Genomic DNA, 25,241 nt, shown 5'->3' with positions numbered 1-25,241 from the left:
CATCGAGGGCGAGGAGCGCAAAGCTGTTCACCAAAGCTTGCAAACGGACCGGACACTGTTGAAAGAAGAGGAGCAGCGTCAGTCTGAAATGGGCGACGTGTACCACGGCATTCTCTCTGGCGTCGTTGATCTTGACCCAGACCAGACATACCAGGCGCTCTCTGGTACTGCAGATCCTCTCGAAGTGGCCAAGACAAAGATAAAGCTCCAGGCGTACGGGGCGCATCAGGCCCTCACGGCAGGGAAGAGAGAGCTGAACCCCGCACAGATAGATCCGATATCTGGCTTCCCCAAGGCGGACATGGAGCCACTGCCGACCGGCATTACTGTGGAGCAGGGCGCCGCTATCGCAACCCAGGCAAACATTCAGTATGAGATGCTGGAGCAAGGGGCGGAGGCCACGCGGCTAGCTGGCTACGACCCAGCAGTAGCAATGATGAAGGCGCACCACAACACATCGAAGCAATACGGCGACCGTCCGATGCTGCGTGCGCAGGTCGAGGCGAATATTCGAAAAATCAAGGAGCTGGAGGCGGAGCGACCGCCGCTGGAAGCCGGCAAGACGGCTGGCGCCCTGACCGACGGAGAGATGATGGAGAAAATCGAGTCTCCGCTTCTTGAGGAGACAGCGAAAGGGCAGCCAGCAGTTTCTCAGACCCAGATCAAAGCGTCTGTGACGACGACCGAGTCGGACTCAGGAGCTGTTGGCGCGTCTACGCCGGCGGGGTTTATCCAGGTCGCTGAGAGACCGAAAAACGCGGAACCAGATGTGCCAAACGAGCTCTTCCGTGTTCCGCAATCCAGAGAGCTGAATGAGATGCCGAAGTGGTATCGCGAGACTCTCGTCGAGACAGAGCCCATGATTCGGCAGTATGGTATGGTGCACGATCCCTTGGAGGAAAAACAGCCTGAAAAGGAGTATTACGTTCCGCCGCCGCTGCGCGACGATGAGCGGGTGACGCTGGACGACGCCCCTTCCGGACCGTCTGCTTTTGACGAAGTGAAGATGCACAAGCTCAAGTCTTTGCCGGAGCTGGTAGTCGGGTATAAGCCACTGCCGCTGTTTCGCGAGGTTTCAAAGAACGACTCACTTGAGGCAGCCGCTGAGGCAAAGGAGAAGAAGCTTGTGGGCAAGGACGGCAAGCCGATGAAGAGGTCGGAGCGCCAGCGGCTCGAGCGCCAGGAGCGGCTGCGCAAGTCGAAGCTGTCGTATGACTCTGATATTCTGCTGCCCAACTTGCCGTGGGAGACGGACTCCATTGTGGATCCGTACCGTGGTGTCGATGCAGTGGACGCAGTCGAGTTCAACAAGGAGGATCTCGAGAAGACATGGCGGGCTTATCGCGACGCATTTCAGCAGGCTCTGACCGAATTCGGGAACCTTACTCAGGTGGCGAGCGAGGACAAGTGCGAGAAGATGCTGTACGACACAATGGAGCGCTTCCGCGAAGGGCGCGTTGGCGATCATCCAGAGGTGCCCAAGGAGCAGGACGAGGTGTTTCGCCTCGTCTTCGAGGCCCACACGAAGCACTTTCTCGCCGACTTTTACAAGTTCAAGGGAAATCGAACCACCGAGGCGAACGTCGTCAAGGCAGAGGCGGACGAGATTCTTCGACGCGCATCGGCGAAGAGCAAGCTTCTTGGGAGGAACTTCATGAATTTTGTCCAAGAGATGACCTCCCTCGAGCTTGAGACGATTCGCAAGAACCCGGTGCAGCGCTATGCGGTCATGGTGCGCGACCGTAAGTATGAGCCCATTTCCCAGCCCTTCATGAAGTGGATCAAGAATGAGCTGGGCGAGTTCATGATCACAGAGTTCCATAGCGCCGAGCAGCTGGAGACACACAAAGAGTTTCTCCACCGTCACCTGAACGATGCCTGCATCAGGTGCCCCTCCCGCGTTGAAGGTATCAGCGACGCGTCCCGCGACGCGGCGGTGGAGGCGTTTTACCAGTGGTGTCGCGGTGCGTTGGCGTTCTACACAGGCAAGAAGTTCCATAGCATGTTCCTCGACTTCGCTGACAGCCGCTTTCGCTCCCGCGCCGAGGAGCTTTACGAGGATTCGATCGAGCTGTTCTCCAACTATGCGAAGGCTGGCAAGGATATTGTGCAGATTCCAGTACCCGACTCAGATCCGCCTTACGAGTATGATGAGAAGGAATTCCTCGATGGAGAGAATGCTCTCTTTGCGGAAATCTCCGGGCATCTCGACAAGGCCGAAGCGTTGTGGCACTCCGGCAGCAGTAAGCGCTGGTACCCCATGACAGATGAAACAGAGTACATGTGGTTCAACGAACGCCGAGGTCGTCTAACCCTCGCGATGGACATCTCTGACCGCTGCTTGGAAAATGTCAACAAGAAGACGCACCCATCCATCCACCCGTTCCCTGAGCGCGCGCGCGTATTCTTGGAAGGCGCACCTCTCACTCAGGAAACCGCAGAGCATCTGTGGCTGCGCTACATGGGGGACTTGTACTGGGAGCACTCGGAGTTCATGCAGCGGCAGGGCCGCTTCCAGACCAGCCGGTCCTACCGCGACAAATGCCTGAACTTGTATCATTTGGCGGTGCGCACAGCGCGCGAGCGGCTGCCCGCGTCGTGGAAGGCGCCCCTACTCACAGAGGCAAAATACATGCTTCGTGTCTACAAGCCTGGTGATGACGTGCTGCAACACCTGCAGGATGTGGGGACGGTGGTGGACAAGCTCTTTGCGCAAGGTGAGCCGCGTCACTGGGTCGAGCCGTTCAGCGAGCTACCGTACCGGCTCGCTGTCGTACATGCAAACCTGCCTGCCTACGGCGAGGCTATCACAAAGGAGGTGCACCGACGTCTGAAGTGGCAGCCTTCCAACGAGCTTTTGATGAAAGATATGGAGAAGCGAGCTCGCGGCGGCGCTGTGACGCCAGAACTGGTGCCGTATTACAACACACTGAATGCAGTCGCAGAGACGGTGTTCCGGCGCAAAATACTCAAGTGGCGCTCCAAGGAGTACGAAGGCTCTGATCCTTTCCTCTTCTGGACTCACATGTACTTTGCCTTTCGCGTGCATCCCAAGGACCGAGACGAGGTACAACGGATGTGGGACATGTATGAACCGGCTTATGTGTACATCTACACCCAGTGCGCGTTGGCGTCGCGCGTGCGAGGCCACCGCCTCATCAACGATGCTCTGCGGCGCCTGTGCCAGATTTTGCTGTCTGGCGACCAATCGCAGAAGCTTGTCTTGATGGAGGAGCTGACCAAAGTGCGCGAGAAGATGGCGCATTTGATCGACCGCAGGGAGCTTGATCGCACTATCAACGCCCTCGAAGCGCACCTCGAGAACCCTGCGCAGCAAGCGTACACATACGGAACGGCACTGCTCTACAAGGAAGCCGTGCTGCACGAAAAAATCACGCGCAACCCGCTGCTGCGAACGCAGATGGCGGCGAAGGAGTACACGGAGTTGCGCAAAATGCAGGAGGAACTGCGCGTCAACGGGGTGACACTAGACCCTCAGCAGGCGGCGAAGATGCAGGAGAAGGAGGGTGGCCTCGATGACACACACCTCGACGCTCAACCGAGCTTGACCACGAAAGAAATGTTTGCCGAAAAGTAAGCACGTATGTGTGCGTCCGTATCCCTCTTCCTTGCACAACACTCTTTTCCACCACTTGCTTCAAAACAGCAGGCATTGTTGTGGCGCACAGGCGGCGTGTGTGACATGCGGATCCCTACAGGCAGTGTTTGGCTTTTTTTGTGAGGCGCTTTTGACTCTTTTGTAGTGTTCCTCCTTGAAGCAGATGCCGCTTCATTACCGTCTTAAGGCATCGTGCTTCGCAGCTATCGTTTCATTTCAAGACGCAAGAAAAAAAAGAAGATCGGATTCCGCAGATGTCGACTGGATTTACCGCCGCACAAGAGAGCGCAACCAGGATCTGCCGGACACTGGAGATGCAGACAAACGGTGCACAGTTTTTCCGTTTTTTTCTTTCGTGACCTGAGGCAGGTAGGCGGAGGGCTCACCTTCCACTTCTCGCCCTTATCTTCATCCTCTTTCTCTTTGATGTTTGCGTGGGTGCGCACATTCTGCCTGCATTCTCACTGAGCCGCTTTACTCAGGAACTCGATAGGCACCTCTGCAACGTGTGTTGAATTGTGCCATTCTTCAACAGTTCTACAACCCTCTGTTTCCAGCATCCGTTACACACCAGCTCTCTTTGCGAGGTGGTTTTGTGTTCAGCGTGAGCATGCAGAGGCATAGGGGCAGAAGGGGGTATCGGCAGGCTTTCTTTCTTTTCTGAAGGCACTTTTTTTTTTCGAAGTGCAGGCCAGAATCCCTCGCCCGTTGAGTGAGAGAAAGAAAACACACACGCACACACAAATTCAGGCAAAACGTTCTTGCTGTTCCTGTTGCCCTTCGGCGTCTTCGCTGCCTTCGTGACGTTTTATTGGCGAATTCTGTAAAACGGGGTGCATCTTATTTTTTTCCTTTGTAAGGATAGCTTGTCTGCCTCAGCATCATCGCGCACTGCAGAATGCCGCTTGTAAAGGCAGAGACCGATGCGAGCTTTGTGGCTGAGGTGGCCGAGAACGTTGGCGGCGCTTGCGCTCGCATGAATGACCATATTTCGGTTATGATAGAGGAGTACCTTCGGCGGCGAACACAGCAGGTGCGCGATGATGCCAAGCAAGAGCTGGATGCGGTGCGTGAACACCTGGAGCGAAGGATTGCGGACGCTGAAGCGGCGAAAGCAGCGGAAGAGGAACGTCATCACAAGAAGAAGGCGCAAGTGCTGCAGGCCGCAGTGGAATTGCAGCAGATGCACGCGAACCTTCACCTCGAGCGCCTCTTTCACACATGGAGGCGCTGTGCTGATGTTCGTCGGGAGCGTCGCCGACTCGCCGAGGAGGCTCACGCCCACATTGGGCGGCTTAACTTATTTCACGCGTACATGCAGTGGCGCCTGTTTGCGGCAGCTCTTCGCCATAAGCGGCTTGAGGCAAAGGAGGTGCACAAACGCGACTGCCGCGAGCAGGAGCTACTTGGGCAGATTGAGGGGTACCAGAGGCAATTGGAGGAGGAGAGAGCAAAGGATGCCAGCTTGAATGAAAAGCTCAAGGAGGCGTTTGTGCGGGGCATGTGCGCGTTGAACCGAGAGGCAGTGCATGTACTTCACGGCTCCGAAGAGAATCAGGACGCGGATGTGGAGGCGATTGCAGAAATCCTTAGCCGTGAGAGCCATTCACGGCACCGCTCTGTGACACCGGGCTACATGGATAGCTCCACTCTGAGCAACTTGCACGGCCACGGCGTCTGCCCGGTGCACCACATTGATGCCAAAGGGAGCTTTTATCATCCCTGCTTTTCCCCGGGGTACTGCGAGTATGATCGCCACTCAGGTTCGCGTGCCCCAGTATCTTCTGCGGTCCCACCGAGCGCATCAGGCCCTTTTGTGGTGCGTGCAGATCCGAAAAGCGCTCGCTCAATCGACAGCAGTCCGCCAGTACCGTTCCGCCACCTATCGAAGTCATCAACGACACGGTGGAGAATGTAAAGGGGAGAGACCGAAATTATAGACGCAAGAGAGTCACACGCACTGCTGCCCGTGCACGGTGCGTCCTTCTTTCTGCTCCATCCACAGATCGCTCGCTTTCGCGCAAAACGTGCTGTTCATCGCCAAGGCTTCACGGCCTTCGTTTTCCTCGCGCGCGAGAACTCACTGCAGCATGTACAGGTCTGAGTGGCGTACTTCTTGTTCAGCAAGCCACGGTCGGCTGCTGCGGAAACACCGCCCTCTTCCCGTGGCCGTGTATTGAAACTGTATACTTTCACTTGGATGACGAGTGCACTTGCACTCTCAGAAGTTCGAAAGAAAAAAAAGAAGAAAGCAGAAGCGCAGCAGCGTATGCATGCCCCTTCTCGTCTTTGCGTTCCAGTAGGCATTTCCCACTAGGTATCGCTCCGGTGTCGGATTAGTTTGCTTTTATTGCTCTCTTAGTTTTGTTGGTGCATGTGTAATGACGAGGAGGGGCACCTGTGCACCTCTACGTGGTTGCGTACCATATTTTTGGAGCTCAGCGTGCTGGCTGTGGACTTTCGTGCAGCCGAAACAGAGGAACTGTGCACGCACAGATGAGAGGCGCAACTTCATGCCTACTTTTTTTTTGCTTTCTACTATCTCATCATCATCTCTCAACATTGCCGAATAAAGTGGCAGCACTACTATACGAACGACGCGATTGTGCTGCCATGAGCCGCCGCGTCAACGCAGAAGCCTTGGGCCAGATTCTCGAAGCGCTCTTCCTGCTTCGCTCATCAAGGCTGGCAGAAACTTCCACCGCTGGATCTGCGTCATCTGTTTCCTCGGGGTACTCGACGCCGGAGCCGGGGTCGACCTCGGAAGCTGCGGTAGACTGCGCGCGGCACCTTCTGCGCGATTGTGTTCTTAATGCTGTAGAAATCGAGCCCACACAGCCTGATCCTTCATCCCTCCCGGTTGTGGAAGCAGATTCATCTATGACCACCAAAAAGTCTCCTTTTTCATTGAGCTCTGCAGCCGCGTGGCGTCCGCGGAGAGAGATCGGTGCTGTGCTTGAGGGTCGCGACTTGCACAGGATCGACCTCTCCGGCACGCGTTTGTGTGCTAGCTTCAATCGCAGCGATCTTTCCGAGGCCGTTCTTCTTGGAACCTACTTTGCGCACTGCACGTTCAACTTGTGTGATTTGCGGAAGGCAAATATGGCAGGTGCTCAGTTTCACTCTTGTACGTTCTTGTCTACCGACGCGTCGGCAGCGACAGCGCGCCGCGCGCATTTTTCTCATTGCATGTTTCACCGGGCTGACTTGTCCGACTGGGACGCAGCGGGTGCAACCTTTTTTCAATGCAGCTTCACCTTGTCTGACCTGTCCCGCTGGTCTTTGGACGGACAGACGACTGTGGTGGGTCCAACCGACTGGGGCCGTTGCCGCCGCTTAGACTGGGTGATGAAGCCTGGGAGCTCGGTGCGTAAGTGCTGTGTATTCGGAGACGCAAATGCCACAAGCGCCCTTTCATTGGCACCCGCTGAAAAGTCATCGTGCCACCCGTCACAGAGACATCACTGAGGCGGAAGCAGAAGTAAACATGGCACCATTGCTGACGCGCCTCATCGCATTTGAGCTCGCCATGCTTTTCCTGACTTCGTAGCTATGCAATGCAGCAGTCATCACACCTTCAGGCAGGTAGGTGCGCACACCCCGATGCTCGTGCTGCGCCTCACGTTCAACAAAAAACAAACAAACTTCTGCGAAACGTAAAGAAAAACAAAAGAAAGAGGGAGGAGAAACAAAAAGGAATGATCGAAGCCGTGATAAAAAGATTAGTTCAAAATGAGGATTCAGCTGACCTTTTGCTGTGCTTTACCACACCCAAGGAGCGTTGCAAATTCTGTCGAGAGTGCCGCACCTGCTCTGTGTTTCTCGTGCCTGTTGTCTGATGTTGCTTTTCACTTATCCCGTGCCGGCTTGTTCACCCCTCTTGTGCTCTTTGCGTTGCCAGCTCTTCCACCCACGTGAGCCGGTCTTTCCTTACTGTTTAATTTCTCGTCTGCGGCGCTCTTTGTGTGGGGCTTTTCCTTAGGAAGACAAATCGTTGGTCGCATGTGCCACTCAAGCAACCACAGAAACCCAAGTAGTTCTGTTTGGCAGAAGCCCGTTTCTTAGCCACACATCTCTCTTTTTCTGAAGGCTGAACGTAGAAGGTAAGAGAACTCCCGTGGTTTGTGCCTGAGTACCCGCACGTGCTCGAAGAGGGCCGCGTCGAAGAGGTGGTGAAACTATGCAGGAAGGCCACACCTGTGCTGCGAAAAAAAAGAAAAACAGCAGCAACAGCATAATAATCCTTTCCGCGCATAATCACCACATTGTGTTTCTGATTTCCGCACAACAGTCTATTCCTTACTCAACATGTCACTAGGGGATGCTATCAATTTACTGCGTGAGGTGTACGCGAGCACCAACAACGACCATCGAAAAGGCTGCACTCTCCAACTGCTGCAGTGGGAGAAGGCTCTGCAGGCTGCAGACGCGGTACGGATCGGTATTGAACTTCTTAAGACGTCCAACGAAGGTGTGGCAGTTCAGGCGTACGGTGCGGTTCTGCTGCGCCATGCCCTGCACGCTCGCGTGCTACAACCCGCACAACTGCCTCTGATGGATTTACTCTCTTGGTACTGCAACGAGCCGACCTTAGGGCCTTTGCTGCGGGCGGACTTGATGGAGCTTCTTATCGAGTGCGTAATCTACTCGGATGACGCGGTGATAGGCCAAGTACTGGGGTCCCTGTGTACAGGGATCGAGTCGCAACCGCGTCGGATGCTGCTTCTGAGCGAGATGACAGTGGCGCTGGTCGACCCTGATTTCGATCGTGTGCCGCGCGAGTCTATCGGGAAGCTGAAGCGCAGTGTGACCAAGCAGGGAAGCCAGCTACTGAATGCCGCTACCATGAGTCTCTACACATACTACGTGACCTCCGGCGGCGAGCAGTCCACGGCACTGGCGCCGGACTTAGAGCCGTGCGTCGAGGCTGCGTTCAAGGTGATTGGCACCCTCGCGCCTCAACTACCGTTCTCTGCGTGGCAAGAGAATAACCTGGCAGCAACAATGGAGGTACTGCTGCGATGGGTGCCGGCGCAGCGCCCGGTGCTAACCTGCGCCACCAGCCTACTGCGCTGCTACTCAGCCGGCGATGTCAGCAAAGCGGCCATCCTGCGCGTTCTGCTCAGCATTGTGCTGCGGAAGATACCCGCACTGGTTGCTAGTGGTGACATTGCCGCACTGGATGAAATTCTCAACTTGGCGTTGGAGCTTCCCAAGGACTTTGTACAGCTGGAGGGGGTGCTACTGGTGCAGAGCATCATGTCAGTCTTTTCCGTACCGAGCATCCTGTTCGGGCAGGAGGCTGTGCAGCTGATGGAGCGCATGGGAGAGGAGACGTTTCGCCATGTGGACGCGATCGAAATCTACAACGGGCTGCGTCTGTTGCTCCCCAAGAACTTATGTCACCCTGTGCAAGGCACGAACCCGGAAGGGCAAGAGCTCTCTCGAGAGCAGTTTGGATTCGAGCAGCTGTTTGAGGAGGTCTTTGCTGACTTCCGGCGAGGTGCAAGCAAGATCTTGACTCAGCTAGCTCGCATGTACCCGGAGCGCACGAACCAGTATCTGCTGAGCCTCTTGGGCGACCTTCCTGACCCTCGAGGCACCCCCGGAGACCCGCGCACCCGCAGCCGCTTCGTACGGCAGAGCAGCCTAACGTTCGTCTGCTGGGAGGCCACCCAGTTCATGATGGAGTACCTCTCGGCCGCTTTCGAGTACTCGACTGTGAGCGTCAACGCGTGCGTGTCGACTTTGCTGGCCCACGAGCCCTCTGACGCGGTGCTCAGACCTGTGTACTTTAACATGATCTCTTACTTCTGGAAGGTGCGCGACGGCGATGTCATGAATGTATGGGAGGGGACCATCAATATCCTTCTGAACTGCATCAACGACGAGAGTAGTCGGTACACCGACGACATCGACGTCTCGGCTGCACGGCGCCGGGCTCACACCTTACTGGTGCAAATGTGTGTCGAGCACAGCCGCCGCTTTTTACCACGGACGCCTTCTCTGATCAAACAGCTGGAGCCGATGCTGATGCGCGCGAATGGGATGGAGCGCTCACTCCTGTACGAGGCCCTTATCGCACTAACGGCTGTTCTGCCGGCGCACGAGTCCGACGCGTACTTGCAGACAATTGTGAACCCGCTTGTGAACATGCTGGCCACCTCTCCAGCTCTGAAAGACCAAAACGCCTTCAATAACATAATGTGCGCGGGTACGCCAGACGACAAGGACGCGAGGGGCGTGCTGCAGGGATGCTTGAACACGATTGCCGCCGTCTTCCGGCGTTGCCAGATGACACCATACGTGATAGAGAAGGCAACGCAACTGTTTCCACTGATCGGGCAGCTGCTCTTGAGCATCCACAGCATGCAGCCGAGCGATCTGCCTCCCGAGTACCGCAGCATTCTCGAGCAGGAACCGGGGGAGAGAGATCTGTTTCTGCCCGGTAAGACACGCAAGAGTGATGCGCACTTGGTCAACACAGTGCGTGGAGCTCGCGCCACGCTGATGAACATTCGTATTGCTCTATACCAAGTCTTTGGAGAACTGAGCCCCATTTTGCCAGCGGAACGGTTTGGTGAGGTCATCACTGCCCTCACAACCAGCGCTCAGATACCCACGCATGTTACTCGCTCTCTCACGGAGAAGTGCTTGCTGCCGATTGGCAAGGAGCACCCGACGTTGCTCATCTACATTTTCCAACTTCTCCACCGATTTTTCGCTCAGCGCAAGGAGCAGGTGCGTCGGCAGCGGACGGCGGAGGCAAACGCGCGCAATACCCGTGATGATGTAGTGGAGTCAAAGCAATGGCTCTACTACGCAAAAGACGTGACCAAGTTTATACGGAGTCACGTGCTGGACAGCCACTTGTGGAAGCGCGACAAGGCGCTTTTCCTCGCAACGGCAGAGGTGGCGATGAGCATCTTTGAAAGCGGCGCCGACAACCGTACAGCGCAGAGCTTTCTCATTTCCATTGTCAACCTCACCACCGACACCGCAGTTCTACCGGAGGTGGAGGCAGCCTTGTCGGAGGTGCGCGTGGTAGTATACTCGCGGCTCGTCTCGTACGTGACCCTGACACCGGACGGCGAGCTGACGCCGTGCGAACGTGAAAACGTGGCGTACGCGATCAGCGAGCCCTACGTGAGGCTCTTTCCCAATCTCACGCCATCCTTGACCATGGCCGGGATTTCACAGGAGCAGCAGGAGACGCTGAACGCACACCTCCTAATCGTGGGCAACTTTGCTGGGCAGCGCCGGAAGGTGAAGGAGTTCTTGATCAACATAGCAAAGGCGGACGCCGGGGCGTCCGGGCGAGTCTGAGACTGGACTTTTCAGCAGCGAAGGTCGAAGTGTGTGTGTGTGTTATGATACCCCGGCGTCTCTGAATTGTGAGCGTGCGCATTTGAGATGCTTGTGTGTGTGTGCGAGTGTGTTACCAAAGGCACGGCGTTGAGGCGGCGAGGGAGAGAGGGACTTGTGTGGCGAAATCGGGGTGGAGGAGGAGAGGTGTGATGGAAACAGATGGGGTAGGTTCTAGGGGCTTGGCGGGAAGAGCGGGGTGCTGTCACATGCACGTGTAAGACACGCTGCTCTATGCAGACGCGTCGGCTGAGGTCGTGCTGTTGCTGTACATCATCCCCTCCTTAGCGACCTCTCCACCTCCTGCCTCGCAGATGTTCTGTACCATGTGCGTTAGTTTTCCCCCTTTTTCTCTGCTTTGGCGAAGAAGCTGGATGAAAAGTACTCGATGGCTTTTGAAATTGTCCTCCTCGCGCTGCGTGCAGCCGCGTTACGCGTTGCACTCTCCAAACCAGAACCTTTCCATTCCTCTCCATCTATCGCTCTGGTCATTTTTTTCTCTTTCCATGCCCCTCCCATGTGCGTGCGTACGAGATAGAAAGGGCTGAGCGTTGCCGTGCCCGCGCCCAGCGTCGCTGAGGCCGCCGCCCTATCACCTGCGCGCCGCCATTTTCATCCATCCTCTTGGCAGTAGAGGTTGATTTCTACCTAAGCGAGGCGTATGGCTTGGACCAGCTCTCCTACAGTAGTGTTCACTTCGTGTGTGTTTTCTGCGTCGCCATGCCTGTGGGTGCTGCAGCGCTATGCGAGTATTATGGCTACCTGCCGAGGCTCGTCCGCCATACGGGGCTGCTTCCATCGACACGCACCTCCGTGACTTCATCGATGGCCCCGACAGTGTTGCACTCGTCACTCTACGAGGTGGACCCTTCTCCTCCCGTGCGGAGCGGCGAGGTTGAGCTCCCGTCCACCTACTCACTGCACAAACCGTTGGTGTATGACATCGCTGAGCTGCCACCCAAGCCGGTCTCATCCTTGCGTCTAGTCATTATCAGCGACACCCACGAGCGGCATCGAGAGATGAGTGTTCCAAACGGCGACGTGCTGGTGCACTGCGGCGACATCCAGGAAGGCTTGAACTTTGTGCGGGACGTCAAAGCGATGCTGACCGATTTTTCTGCCTGGTTCACGGATAGCGCGTTGCACCCGCACCCGGTGAAGTTGATCATTGCGGGCAATCATGACAAGGCCATTGCTGCAATGTCTACAGAAGATGTTCGCCGACTCTTTGAACCTGCTGTGTATTTGTGCGAGGACAGTGTGGTGGTGGAGCCTGTCGGTGTGCGCTTCTACGGTTCACCACGCTCCATCTCCAACTCTCGCTGGAGCCCCAATACAGCATTTCAGGACAAAAAGGCGTGGAAGCCTTTCATGTTCGCCTCGGCGCGGCAAGATGATGGGCCAGGAGCCGTGTCCACTGCTTCTCGATGCTCATCGGAGCAGCCTCTTCGCGCGCGGTTCGAAGGTGCCACACCAGGTGGTTCTGTCGATGTCTTGGTAGTTCACCAAAGTCCAGACATTCCCAGAGCTCACCACAGCGTTGAGGAGCAGCCAATTTGCACGTATACTCAACAGGTGGCGCCGCGCCGCGTGCTTCTTTGTGGACATCTTCACGGTGCACATGGCATGCATCGGCTGCCAGTGCCTGAACTTGTCAGGAAGTCATTTCGCGTGGCGACACGAGGTGGAGGCGGCCAGCCGGAGGGGGTGGCGAGGCTGGATGAAATCCCGTTCCTTCCGTGCATTAACGCCGCCATGATGGTTGGCCGCTTTGGCCAGAATGTGCTGCTCCCTCCGAGTGTCGTGGACCTGGAGCTGTGAAGACGTTGCATGGGAGGGAGTCAGGCGAAACGGAGATCCATGGAGGCTACAGTGTGCGCACACTGCTGGGCCGGATCTTTGCCGCGCCACCGGGTCTGTAAGGCATACAGCTGCTCTGTAGCTTTTTTTGTTCGTTGCTCTATCGTTTTCCTTCTCTCTTCGGATCTCTTTGTTGGCTCTGATGCGACGGGTGCGTCTCAGCATCCGTTTTCCATGTTCTCTGCACGTATCACTTTCCCAGTGCTGACTCTAGGCACACTTCTTGAGCCACTGTCAAGTCGATGCACCCTACCGTGCTCTTGGCGCGCTCGCCGGGAGTCACAGACGCGTGCTCTTCGTCTCTCTGCAGCGTTGCACCTCGTCTGTAAGCGGTGCGACCTCGAGCATCCGCGAATATTGATAAGGGCAAGCGAAAAGAGAAAAATGAATCAGCTGTTTACAATTCGTAACGGGGGCCTGCCTCTGCAGAAAGAGGGTTTCCGGTTGACTTGACTTTGCCCACGTGTCATGGTTCAAATTTGGCGGGTTTGCCACCCATGCACTCTCAGTCTCTCCCTCTGCTTGTTGCCTCGTGCCTCTGCTCTCCCGCCACTTCACACCTCTCTTCCCTCTTCCATCTCCCCCCTCTCTCTCTCTGGTTGCTCCTCTGCAACTGCTTGTATTTCTCATGCTCGCCATCTTGCTGGCACATGTGTGTCTCCAGTTACGCCCTTTGATAAACAGGAGAGAAAAAAGCTGAACGAGGCCCTCACTTCGACGACTTTGTAATCCTTAGCGCATCATAGCTCGAAAGGAGAGACCGGAGCACGACGTGTTGGCGACTCTTCCTTTCTTCCCGTTAATTCAAGAAAGAAAATAAGAAAGGCGCTCCACAGACTCCTTGACCCCCTCTACTACTAGTACTATCGCTCACACCACAGACGCGTCTGTTCGCCATGCTCCGCCGCCGTGCCGTCTCGAAGCTGGCCACGCCAGCTGCCCTTCGCTTCCTCACCATCACCCCGATTCCCATGCCCGCGCTCTCCCCCACTATGGAGAAGGGCAAGATCACGGAGTGGTGCAAGCAGCCGGGTGACGTCATTCGCCCCGGCGACACCTTCTGCAACGTCGAGACCGATAAGGCTATCGTGTCGTACGATAACGCAACTGAAGAGGGCTTCTTCGCCCGCGTCATCACCTCTGCTGGCGAGGAGACGGCCGTGGGTCAGACAGTGTGCCTCATCGTCGACGAGAAGGAGGGTGTCCACTCCGACGAGGTCAAGAACTGGAAGCCTGAGGCCGAGGAGGCGCCAGCTGCGGCTGCCGAGGAGGCTCCTGCTGCCCCTGCCGCTGCAACCCCTGTGGCTGCCGCCCCTGTGGCGGTGTCTGGTGACCGCGTGAAGGCATCGCCGTACGCTCGCAAGATGGCTGCGGAGAAGAACGTGTCATTGAGCGGCATCAAGGGCACCGGTGGTGGTGTGGGTCGCATCACGTCCAAGGACGTGGCGGCTGCCGTGGCAAGCGGCACTGCCAGCTCGGCTGCAGAGGTGGCTGCACCTGCCAAGACTGCTGCTGCTGCGGCACTGGCTGCCCCCGCGAAGCCCGCGGCAGCCAAGGGAACGCCTCCAGCGAACCCCAACTTCATCGACATTCCGGTGACGACGATGCGATCTGTCATCGCGAAGCGCCTGCACCAGTCCAAGAACCTGGAAATTCCGCACTACTACCTCTTCGACGACTGCCGCGTCGACAACATGCTGGCCCTCATCAAGCAGCTGAACGCGAAAGGTAATGGCGAGTACAAGATCACCGTGAACGACTACATCGTCAAGGCTGTTGCGCGCGCCAACATTCTGGTGCCGGAGGTGAACTCCTCCTGGCAGGGCGACTTCATCCGCCAGTACGCCACCGTTGACGTCTCGGTGGCTGTGGCCACGCCGACTGGCCTCATTACCCCGATCATCCGCAACGCGCAGGCGAAGGGTCTCGTAGAAATATCGAAAGAGACAAAGGCTCTAGCGAAGAAGGCGCGCGACGGTACGCTGCAGCCCAGTGAGTTCCAGGGTGGCACGTGCTCCGTGTCGAACCTCGGTGCCACGGGCATCCCCGGCTTCACAGCCATCATCAATCCCCCGCAGGCGATGATTCTCGCCGTCGGCTCCGCCAAGCCGCGCGCTGAGATTGTAAAGAGCGAGGAGACGGGCGAGTTCGAGATGACCGGCAGAGTAGAGAACGTCGTGAACTTTTCGGCGTCCTTTGACCACCGCATCGTCGATGGCGCGCTCGGCGCCAAGTGGTTCCAGCACTTCCATGACGCCATGGAGAACCCGCTGTCACTTCTGCTGTAGGAGCAGACGCCCAGCTGGTAGATGTAGCCATGATGGAATTTGGGCGGTGTGATGCCTCCACCGCCTATCTCGACCACTGTTGTTTTCTTTGACCAGTCTCCCTAATGGGCTTTGATGTGGAAAGGAGGTGTTTGTCTGGGTGTCTGTGCTCCTGTGTGTAAATGGCAGACAGAAGGAGATGCGTTCAGTGCAAGGACAGGCAAAGGAGACGAAGTGAAGGGTGATCTTCACCTCCTCTCCCCCTCGTTTTCATCTTCTCCGTCTGTAGGTGGTGCTGGAGGGAGGGAGGGAGGGAGGAAGGGGTAGGGAGGGAGCAAGTGGGAGATCGAGGGAATTCTCTGCGAGGGGAGACCTACCGACTTCAAAAGACTTCGTTCTCTCCCCTCCCGTTGTGTTTTTGTTCGTTATCCCTCCCTCGTTTTCATGTCGTTGAGTATTAAAAGCGTTTCTGTTTTTATCATCTTTTTTTTTTGTTGGTTTGTTCGTTTTTATCATGCCTTGCGCGCTTGCAGCTGCGTAGCGTCGTCTTCCCGGTCTCGCCCATTCTCGATGTCTCCACTGGCGCTGCTATGTTGTAGAGAATATCCTGCTTCTTCCTCTCTCTCGGCGCGTGGGGGGGGAGGGAAGTGCACACATCGCTCGTGGAGCAGCGCTGCGTCAAACACACAAAAGCCTTGGTGGAAAGGACGAGATGAGGGACTCCAAGTGTACGCATGTATGCGTCTAGGCGAAGGCGTTGATGCTAAAGAGTCTCGAAGCCGAGACGGCTGTGCTTGAGTAGTGGTCGTCATCCCACCGTTGCGATTGTCTGTCTGTTTTGTGAGCCGAGATTCTCTTCCATAGAAGCATTGCAGGTTGTCGGCGCGCGCATTCGAGCATTCGAAAACAGCAACAACAACAAAGGCTGTGAGAAGAAGCACAACAGAACCGCAACGAAAAAAAAGGTGAATAATCGAACGATAGATTCTTCCCCTTCCCTGGCAGACCACATGCATCCAGTCTCACCGATGATTGCATCCCTGTACATGCACACACACACACACACACAGTTCGCACCAAGAACAACAACTAAACAAGCAGACACACACGCACGGACAGACGGGATGAACACAGGCATAACGCATCTTCTCACTTTGTTTTAGTAGTGGTCTGTTTATATATATATATATATAATATTTGTTTGTGTTACTTTATATTCAAACATCTTCGCCTAGCGCTTTCTCTCTACTTCAACGCACTCATACACACAAAGAAGGTGCTTTTGCAGTTGTGCCCAACTCTTCTCCCCAGACACAGCCCGCCCTCTCGAAAAGTGCACACGGACACAAATACAAGGGGTAGAGAGAGAAGCATGCGATGACCACAACGAAGCTGGCGCTCGAGACGGGTGCAGTGCTGATCTGAAGGGAGGAGAGGGTTTGGCTTTCCTTCTCTTTTCTTTTGTTATTTGTTCTTTCCCCTATAGGTGTGCGTGTGTCGTTGTGTGTCCGCACTTCGGTAGAGGATGCCTGTATGCTGATGCCGAGGGGATTGTGGGACGGAGCTAAGCGTGCAACAACAAAAGTCAGATCATTGGTTCAGCGTGCACTGCCGCGACACGGTGACACGCAAGCTCGAACGGTTAACGGTCAATGGAATGAGTGAGAGGAATGCGTGTATGCGTAGGAGTCGTGCACGAGGGAGGATGCATGATTCGATGAAAACTATCGGCTTAGGGAAGGGAGCACTTATTCTAGAGACCGTTTTCTCATACACGTCCGCAGCGGGGTGAGGCTGCATTGCCTTCATTTCGCAGCGCTGTTTGATGAGTGAAAAGTTCTTCAACTCCAGCGATGCCACAAAAGCCTCTCGGTGCCTGATTCTTACCCTTCGCGCAAACACAACAAAGAAAACGAAGAATGAAAGCGGAGACCGTGGCGGTGCACACGGGGCTGAACCACTTTTTTTGCATTTTTTTTTGTACCGGACACACGCCCTCCACTGTCGACGCGCACATTCGCTCTTTCACGCTGACATCTTTTGTCTTCTATTCTTTAGTTTGCCATTCTACCAAGGCACTTAGGCACTAGTGTGCAATATAGAAGGCTCTTCTCTCTTTGCCTTCACCGAACGACGGGCAGCGCGATACACCGCCGAGTTGTACGCCGGAGAGTCTGCAAAATCAGACACACACACATATGCACACAAAAATCTACCGACGGATATACACTTCTCCCTCTGCTCGTATTCGATCAAACACACCCACAACTGTATATGCGCCCTTATAATTAGTCGAAGGCAGAGAGCGACCAGGAGAGAATCCTTGTGCCTCCTCTAATTTCCTTTTAAGTCCTACAGCTGCTAAGTGATCTGTTTCTTTCTCACCCATTGTGCTTACGCACACGGTGCTCAGACCACATTCAAGAGGCTCTTTGTATGTGATCCAAAGGCAAACAACCCTCCGTGATGATCGCTGGTGCAAGCGGCAGCACCGGTCGCGAAATCGTCACACCTGATCTCGCACCCAGGTACGCCCTGTGTCATGACCTTAGTGCGCTACCAATCCCAGTGAATTTGTGGACCGTCGTCTTTACCAGCTTGCACGCCGGTGACGCGCGCCGTTGCCTGTCCGCGGCTCCTGTGGAGACTGGAAGGACATTTTAGCGGGCGTCTCGCGCATCCAACGGTCCAATGTTTCGGGCGGTGTGCGGCGCTTCGACGACGCGAAGGCCTAGTGAGGGCGGTATGGGTGAAACTGCCGGCAAACGTACCGCCTCTCGCGGGCGTCGGATGATGCTGATGCGGTGTTTCACACTAACGCTGGGAGCTCCGCTGTCTCGTCTTCGGAGTCGAGCTCGACGCCGTGGTTCTTGGGACCCCCTCACAGCCACAGCAAGATGCCCACTGGGCAGTCGAGAATGGAGGAGTAACCCGCCGGTCGACGCGGTCGTGCGAGCGGTGCCCACGACATCTTGGAGGAGCTCTGCGACAAGAAGCCGAAGAACAAGCGCACAAAATCTACGCTTGACCCATCGTTGTCCGCGGGTGCGAACGGGGGTGTGGAAGCAAATCGAGGCGGCGACACGGAGAGGTGCCGATGGAGCCAGGAGTTCCTGTGATAGGTAATGCAGAATACCTTTCACCGCTTGGTCTTATCAGGCCATCATGTCTCGATCAACTTCCTCTGCATCTTCCCTCTTCACGTGCTTTCCTTCGCCAAGCCGACAGTTGCCAAGATGGTGTGTCTATTCAACTGCATGGCGCATACGGTGCCAAGAGAGGACGAGGAGCTTCTGCTAGTGGAGTCGACGTCGCGCAAGTTAGACAATGCCCTGTCGAACGAGATACACGCTGCCTCTTACGGAAAAGCTGCAGCTCGCGAAGCCAGCGTTTCGCTGGTCGATGAAACGCCTCGACACGTCTACGAGCACAATTATCGCCTGCACCGTCACGGCTTCACATCGCGATACGACGTCTCTTGCGCTAGCGATGACTCATCGGAGTTGACAGCTCCTTCGAAAAGGCAGCAGGAAGATGCCCACTGGATGAGCCATGGTTAAGTGCCAACGCTACACTACTTCTCTAATGTGAGCGTGCGCGTGGCAAACAAGCGCAGCCTGTCGGCGTACCTGAGCACCTCGTGCAGGCTCGGCACTCGCACGTTGCGACTCTTCAATCCATGGGCCGGCAAACTGCTCTTTCCCTCATCGCGCTGTTCGAGCGGCAGGTAGACGTCAAGTGTCTGGCCAAATGGATTTCAGGCGACATCGTGGAGTTGTTTTACAAAAGCGACAACAGCGCCGAGGAGGAAATCCGCAGTGGAGTACGGCAGGCGCCTCGCTTGGTGAGAGCGACGATCGTCAACGGCAGGTGCGTGACGCGGCGAGCACACATAACGGCCTAGGAGGACGGTTTCGGCGAGAGAGAGATACGGTGACCGCAGCGGATGCGGAGTTGAAGCGAGCCGGCATTTCTCGGGTGCCTCGCCTTTCGGCTTCTTGTCTCTCTTCTTGCCTTCTCCTTGATCTATAGCTCCACCGGAAAGAGGCATGATAGATTTGGAAGATGAGAACGTTAGGAGCTCTGATGACAGGAGGCCACCTCGGCGTGTGGTATCTCAGGATCCAGTGCCCTCACTCTATGTGTGCGGAGGCCAAGCAGCACCCCCCTATCCCTGGCAAAATGCCGAACCACCTCCGGTGGTGACAAGGTCATGCACCTACGACGTAGGGGGGTGTGAGAGCGATGCATCGCTGCTGCTGCCGGCGGTGATGCCCTTTATAGCGTTGTTTCAGGGCGACCTGCGTCCTTGAAGACGCTTGTGCCATCCACATGATGTGCAGGGTGTTGGCGTGATCCGAACGTATCCCAACCCGGCGACGGCGAGGGGTGCACCAGGTGACGGAAGGCGCAATGGGATGAACTGTGAGGCGGCCTGCGAGGCGGGGTGTGGGCAGAGTTCGAGCCGCAGGCCACAAAACACCAGACACGAACACTTCATTCTAAGACATATGTATAGTTGCTAAGCCGCTGCGGGCGGATGCTCGGTGACGATATGGTGCAACAGGTAGACGACGTTATCTTCTCTCATGATATTCTGCCTCCCTCTTTCCCATTTTCACAATACCACATCCCTACACGAGTTCACATACTGTTTCGGTTTCTCTGACACGGCTGCAAAACTGCTGCGCCAGTGAAGTGCGTCGTGCCGCTTCATCTATCTTCGCCTCTGGCACGCGCACTTGCATTGTTTACCAAGGGTACACGTACACAGGCCAGAGATGTCGGCTAACTGTGCGGGTTCCGCAGCAACACCCGACGCGAAGAGGGCTCGAGTGGAAGCCGATGTGATCACGGAGGGGGACCGTGCGCCGGTGTTTCCTCTCCCGCCCACCGATGCCGCTGCCTACGAGCGTGAACACGTGCACAACGTGTACAGAGCGATTGCCGACCACTTTTCTAGCACACGGTACAAGGCGTGGCCACAGGTCGGTGCCTTCTTGGAGGGCCTACCGCCCTTCTCTCTCGTGGCGGATGTTGGCTGCGGAAATGGGAAGTACTTTTCGGCAGCACAGCGACTTGCCCTCACCGCCTCCTCGCATCCCATGAGCACATCAGGTGCTTCTCTCGAGATGAAGTCGCGGCAGCAGGCAGAAGCGCAGCCGTTGCCGCCTCTTGTCTCCTTTGCACCCGCACACCGCTACGTCGTGGGTCTCGACTATAGTGAGGAGCTCCTGCGCTCCACGCAACGTCAGCTGGTTGACCCCAACATGCATCATGCGCAGCGGCGTCGCCGCCTTAGTGGCAAGCGCGCTAAGAACGAGGCAGAGGCGGTGGTGAAACCTGTGTCTGCGGAGGAGCTCCCACGAACAGATACGGTGCGCAGCGACGCTCTGCGGTGCCCGTTGCGTAGCGGCGTCTTTGATGCCGCCATCAGTATAGCGGTGATTCACCACTACGCGAGTCGCGAGCGGCGGAGACTGGCGGTGCGTGAGCTCCTTCGCCTCGTTCGGCCGCAGGGCGGGCGTGTACTCATCTACGTGTGGGCACGTGAGCAGCGAGGCCACACAAAGCGTCTGGTCGACCCAGAAACCGGCGACGGTCTCGTGCGGTGGGAGCGAAATCAGAAGTGCGATGGGGCACAGCAGGTGTTCCACCGCTACTATCACTTTTTTTCGGAGGGAGAACTGGAGCAGCTGTGCAAGGACGCGGCCAGCGATGATGGGACAGGATCGATTCCGGTCGCAATCAGCAAATCTTACTACGACAAGGAGAACTGGTGTGTGATGCTGGAGCGCTGCTGAAGTCGAAGGAGAAGGCGTGGCGACTCGAACGCCGCCTGAGATGGACAGCATTGTGCCTGTGTATTTGCATGCGCCTCTTAGCCCTATTCGCCTACACGCATCTGCTTGGCCCTTTCATCTTGCGTAATAAGTAGTCCACCTCCTCTTCACAGGCGCATTGTAAAGTTGCGCGCGGGCATCATCGCGGAAGCCGACGTGTCATCGATGTCGAGGCTTGCGTTGACATCACCCCCTTCCTTCCTTTGCCGCGTCTTCCCAGACGGTGACGGGGAATAACCACCACTACGAGAGTGAAAGAAGGCAGCAACAGAGTCGAGAAGGAACGACACAAAAAAAAAACGCCGCCGCTGCTCAGTATGCCAGACAGGAGGAAGATAAAGGCCGTGCTGGTTTTCGTTTTCTTGTCGCTTGGGAGACGCGCCAGATCCCCTTTCCCTCGTGTCTGGGCGGTGCCTGGTGCTGTCTGTGTGTGTGTGTGTCGTGTCTTGCCGTGTAATGTCGTGCCGTGGACAAGCTCGCATAACGTGCGCCAGGTAAAGTCTCATCGGCAGAGGCCGGGTGCCGTTCATCATAGGTGCGCCGTCTTCTCGTCTCTCCGTCTGTCTGTCGCTACTTTTCTTTCTTCCTCTCGCACATCGAGTCCTTCGGCTTCCCCCCTCTTTACTGGAAACCAAAGAGCAAACCACGCATTCCCGACGACCGTGCCGCGCCGACATCCATAGCTGCCACTCGCTCCTTTTTATTTTCTTCCTTTCCAGTCTTCCGTGCCGTTAGACTCGATCGCTCGCTAGCTCGAAATGGAGCATCAGTACTTTTTCATCGAGGCCACGTGGCTGGAGGCGGCGGCAGCTGGCATTTGCTCACGCAACGGAATCATCTTGAAGGATGCCATCGCCAAGGCGGAGAAGGGCATACCAGTTCAGATCAAAAACGACTCCGCTCCGACTATGCACAGTCTCATCCAAACGACACATGCCTCGCTGGAGCAGGCCTGCGAGCGATACTTACATCAAAACGCGCGGAATCTTCGACTCACCCGAGCAAGCAAGCCAACACCTGCCGTGGAGGCCCTCAACGAGGCGGAGCGCGCGTCCTGCCGCGAGCTAGTGGTGCGCATCGCCATCACAGGTGCCCTGACGCAATACCAGCGCTGCACACGCAAGTGCATCTTGCAGGACTCGAGCTCGTTCTCCCCGTCCTCTTCTCATCCAGCTGTGTCTGCGAGCAAGACCGTGCAGGGCAACGGTGTGACAGAGAAGCAGCTGGAGCGCAGTTTACAGACGACGCTTTTGAAGGGGCTTCTGTACGCCTTCGAGTCCTTTCAGGAGTGCCACTCCATGAACCGCGATCACTATCCGCCACGCGTGGACAGTAACACTCCCGGCACTGTCGGCTGGGATACCCTTGTGCTGCTGTACCTGGTTCACCGCATACCGCAAGTCGCCCGCCACGCGAGTGGCAGCGCCATTGACGATTGCATCGGGCAGGTGATACGAACGTGGCGCAAGCTGTTGGTTGCACTCCAGTCTGTAGACGCCCAGGAAGCTCCCGAGCACTCGCGCCGTCGCGGGGCCCTCTCCCTCGTGAACGGTCTCCTCATCATTCTGTTTCAGCGCTACAACACTCACCAGTGCGCCGTACTCTTGGGTGCCGTGGAGCATGCAGAGAATGTCGCCGAGTCATCCAAAGAGCCGGCACGCTCCATCCTACACCCTTCGCGGCACATGGTGTCAGAGGTGGTCACCTATCACTACTATCAAGGCCGGATGCGCTTGTACGAGCGGAAGCTCGACGAAGCCCACCGCATTTTGCGGATAGCTTACACGCTTTTGCCGCCCGCAGGGTTCGGCAATGAGCCTCAGCGCCTCAACAAGGAGCGGGTGCGCTTCTTTCTCTCTGTGGCCGGTGTAGCGAATGGGCGGCGCATCCCCGCTGAGATTCTGCGCGCCGACGAGGATTTGCTCCCGCGCCTGTTCGGTTCCTTGACCGCGGCCATTGAGCGAGGGGACCCGGTGCGCTTCTCCGGTGCTCTCGACAGCAACGCCTCGACGTTCCATCGCCGCGGCGTGTATCTAATTCTGCAGCAGGCAAAGATCCTCTGCTATCTCATGGTGGTCGCCCGTGTGCACGCCGCCATGGCGGCACTTTCTGACGTGGACAACAGCCGTATCACAATTCCAACGTTGCTGGCCGCGTACACCTACATCACCAGCGAGGAGCCGCAGAGTGGGAAGCCGTCCGCAGAGTCGAAGAAACGCTCACGAGACGACGAGGCTGTGCCGCCAGTCTCTGAGGCTTGCATGGCGGAGAGCGTTATGGATGAAGACCGCATGGCGCTCTGGATTGCGAAACTCATTGCGCGAGGATATGTGCGTGGGTACTACTCGCACGAGCACAAGACGCTGGTGTTGTCAAAGAAGGTCCCCTTTCCCCTCTTACAAGAAGAGGTGTGAGCTATGGAGGTGAGGCACAACATGCGGGGTGGAAGCGGAGGCGAAGCCGGGTGGGCCCATCACCGCACCATTGGAGAGAATCACGTAGGTCTAACGTGAGGAGAAGTCTGAGCGAGGGAGTACAGGGGCAGAACTCTAGCCGATGAAGGCCTCCGTGTTGGCTGCGTCGCTATTCACGCCTCTCCGTCTCTCTTCCTCTTTTCACGTCCGCTTCTGTTGTCCTTTTTTTGTTTGCCTATTTTATCTGCCTTTGCGAGCCACCTCTTTGGTCACCTGAGGTAGGCAGAGAGTCGTGTGCCGCCTGAAGCGACCTCGTGCCACCTCCGCTCGAGTTTCAGCAAAGAGATGCACTGCGATGTCACACGGACTACACGGGCTGAGACCGGCTCCGCATGAAGGCATCTAATCATCTACCATACAAGAGCACTGAACGATAAAAAAAACGGTAAGACGTACTTCCCCGACCCGTAAACCTTTTAACTGCATCCGCGCCCTTTCAAGGACTCGGCAGCACCACCTCCAGCTTGTCATCGACTCGCACGGAAACGGTCCTCCGTCCCTGAGCGCGGCTGTGGACGACGCAGAGTGTCCTCATTCACCCAACTGGTCTTCAAACCGCCGTGAAGCACTGACGCTGCGATTTCGCATCTCATTTTTTTTTTTTTTGGGGGGGGGGGCATTCCTTGTTTTTCAGTGCGTTCCCACCTGATGCCGCCTTCTTCCACCGCCACACTCACGTTCCCTGCATCCGTTCGTCTTTTCGCCTACTACAGCCTACTCAGGCTCTTCCTACCTTGCGCATGCTTAATCAAGGAGCACAACCATCACGTGCCGCTTTCTCAGGAGCCACACGATTCCGCCTTCAGCCTGCTGAGAGGCTCAACGGCTTGCCGCTTTTGTGCAGCTTCCATCCAAGTTCTTGTGTGCCGCGCACTATATTGAAGCGTCTGATGACCAATGAGAACAAGCATATATCCGACTGCGCTGCGCGTCAGCTCGCTGCCGTGCGCCGTCATGAGATGCAACCTCTAGTCCTTGAAATCTGACAGCCCGCTGGAGCCGCCCGCGCTATAGCCCGAGCCGTGCCTGTGCGCGCGTCTAAGTGATGGCTTGCACGACAAACTATTGAAGAAAACCGAATGACCGGCCTGTGGAAAGTAAACGCCAATGCACTTTACTGATGGACGCTGCCGCAGCGGCTGCTGCTGGTGTGGGCCTTCTTAGAGGTACTCTTTCTAACTGCCTTGGCTTGGGCGGCGTGGTATGCGAGGATAGTGTTAAAAGAGAAAGTAGTACACATCCAGGTGGTGGTGGCGGGCCTATTGGATGCCTTTAGTGTCCTGGCCTATGGCGGCCGGCTTACTGCCTTGTGGTGCTGCTAAGGCTTATGACGTACACCATTGGTGTGCGCGTATGTATCCTGTTTGTCAGAGGAGCGCGTCTTTTTGTTTCGTTTTCTTCAACTCTCTCTCTCGCTGTCTCTATGCGCTTCCTCGATGTGCTGCACACGCACCCATGCACACGATCGCATACATCTCTAACGAAAAAAAAATTACAAAATGGCGGAACACGCTCACAAACCTAGGAACAACTTGAGCAGGAAAAGAGCAAGCGTCTCTTCATTGCACGCAGTATTTCAGATTCGCAAGTAAATCTTCGTCTTTGAGTAGACGCCGCGTAGTATCACCGTTTCTCGTGTGGCAACTTTCTGGTGAAGGTTAGGGGGCACGTCGGGTAGGCGTCAGACGAGTGCACCGAGCGAGGGACAAGCAGGAAGAGGCGCGCCTGCGATTGCGGCAGGCGTGTACTCTGTGTGTGTGTTTGTGTGGCTGCTGTGTGGTTTATCGGCGCTGCTGTTTTGCGTCTCTTTTTG

The 25,241-nt window shown here is 56.3% G+C and overlaps 8 protein-coding genes across 8 annotated transcripts in view; all 8 read left to right on the top strand.

The window, feature by feature from the left end:
• Positions 1 to 3,598, top strand: part of LDBPK_362840 (hypothetical protein, conserved) — a gene marked incomplete at both ends in the record, with an annotated part of 4,314 nt that extends 716 nt beyond the window's left edge. The window contains one exon of the mRNA XM_003865351.1: positions 1 to 3,598. This exon is cut by the window's left edge and continues 716 nt beyond it. Within this exon, the coding sequence (XP_003865399.1) occupies positions 1 to 3,598 (3,598 nt within the window).
• A 919-nt stretch (positions 3,599 to 4,517) lies between these two features.
• On the top strand, positions 4,518 to 5,537 carry LDBPK_362830 (hypothetical protein, conserved; the record flags this gene model as incomplete). The annotated part of the gene is made up of 1 exon (XM_003865350.1): positions 4,518 to 5,537. One exon carries the CDS (start codon positions 4,518 to 4,520, stop codon positions 5,535 to 5,537), a length of 1,020 nt encoding a protein of 339 aa, XP_003865398.1.
• Positions 5,538 to 6,115: 578 nt separating this feature from the next.
• Positions 6,116 to 7,087, top strand: LDBPK_362820 (hypothetical protein, conserved; the record flags this gene model as incomplete). The annotated part of the gene is made up of 1 exon (XM_003865349.1): positions 6,116 to 7,087. One exon carries the CDS (start codon positions 6,116 to 6,118, stop codon positions 7,085 to 7,087), a length of 972 nt encoding a protein of 323 aa, XP_003865397.1.
• Positions 7,088 to 7,927: 840 nt separating this feature from the next.
• Positions 7,928 to 10,945, top strand: LDBPK_362810 (hypothetical protein, conserved; the record flags this gene model as incomplete). Its single annotated transcript, XM_003865348.1, has 1 exon — positions 7,928 to 10,945. One exon carries the CDS (start codon positions 7,928 to 7,930, stop codon positions 10,943 to 10,945), a length of 3,018 nt encoding a protein of 1,005 aa, XP_003865396.1.
• Positions 10,946 to 11,704: 759 nt separating this feature from the next.
• On the top strand, positions 11,705 to 12,805 carry LDBPK_362800 (hypothetical protein, conserved; the record flags this gene model as incomplete). The annotated part of the gene is made up of 1 exon (XM_003865347.1): positions 11,705 to 12,805. One exon carries the CDS (start codon positions 11,705 to 11,707, stop codon positions 12,803 to 12,805), a length of 1,101 nt encoding a protein of 366 aa, XP_003865395.1.
• A 935-nt stretch (positions 12,806 to 13,740) lies between these two features.
• Positions 13,741 to 15,132, top strand: LDBPK_362790 (dihydrolipoamide acetyltransferase precursor, putative; the record flags this gene model as incomplete). The annotated part of the gene is made up of 1 exon (XM_003865346.1): positions 13,741 to 15,132. The coding sequence occupies one exon, from the start codon at positions 13,741 to 13,743 to the stop codon at positions 15,130 to 15,132; it is 1,392 nt and encodes a 463-aa protein (XP_003865394.1).
• Positions 15,133 to 19,892: 4,760 nt separating this feature from the next.
• Positions 19,893 to 20,915, top strand: LDBPK_362780 (hypothetical protein, conserved; the record flags this gene model as incomplete). Its single annotated transcript, XM_003865345.1, has 1 exon — positions 19,893 to 20,915. The coding sequence occupies one exon, from the start codon at positions 19,893 to 19,895 to the stop codon at positions 20,913 to 20,915; it is 1,023 nt and encodes a 340-aa protein (XP_003865393.1).
• Positions 20,916 to 21,712: 797 nt separating this feature from the next.
• On the top strand, positions 21,713 to 23,368 carry LDBPK_362770 (hypothetical protein, conserved; the record flags this gene model as incomplete). Its single annotated transcript, XM_003865344.1, has 1 exon — positions 21,713 to 23,368. One exon carries the CDS (start codon positions 21,713 to 21,715, stop codon positions 23,366 to 23,368), a length of 1,656 nt encoding a protein of 551 aa, XP_003865392.1.
• Positions 23,369 to 25,241: the final 1,873 nt, after the last annotated feature.

This window comes from Leishmania donovani, chromosome 36 (genome assembly GCF_000227135.1).
Source record: "Leishmania donovani BPK282A1 complete genome, chromosome 36".
NCBI classification, from domain to species: domain Eukaryota; phylum Euglenozoa; class Kinetoplastea; order Trypanosomatida; family Trypanosomatidae; genus Leishmania; species Leishmania donovani.
The sequence above is the reverse complement of the archived record's forward strand: the minus strand, read 5'-3'. Positions and strand labels throughout refer to the sequence as shown.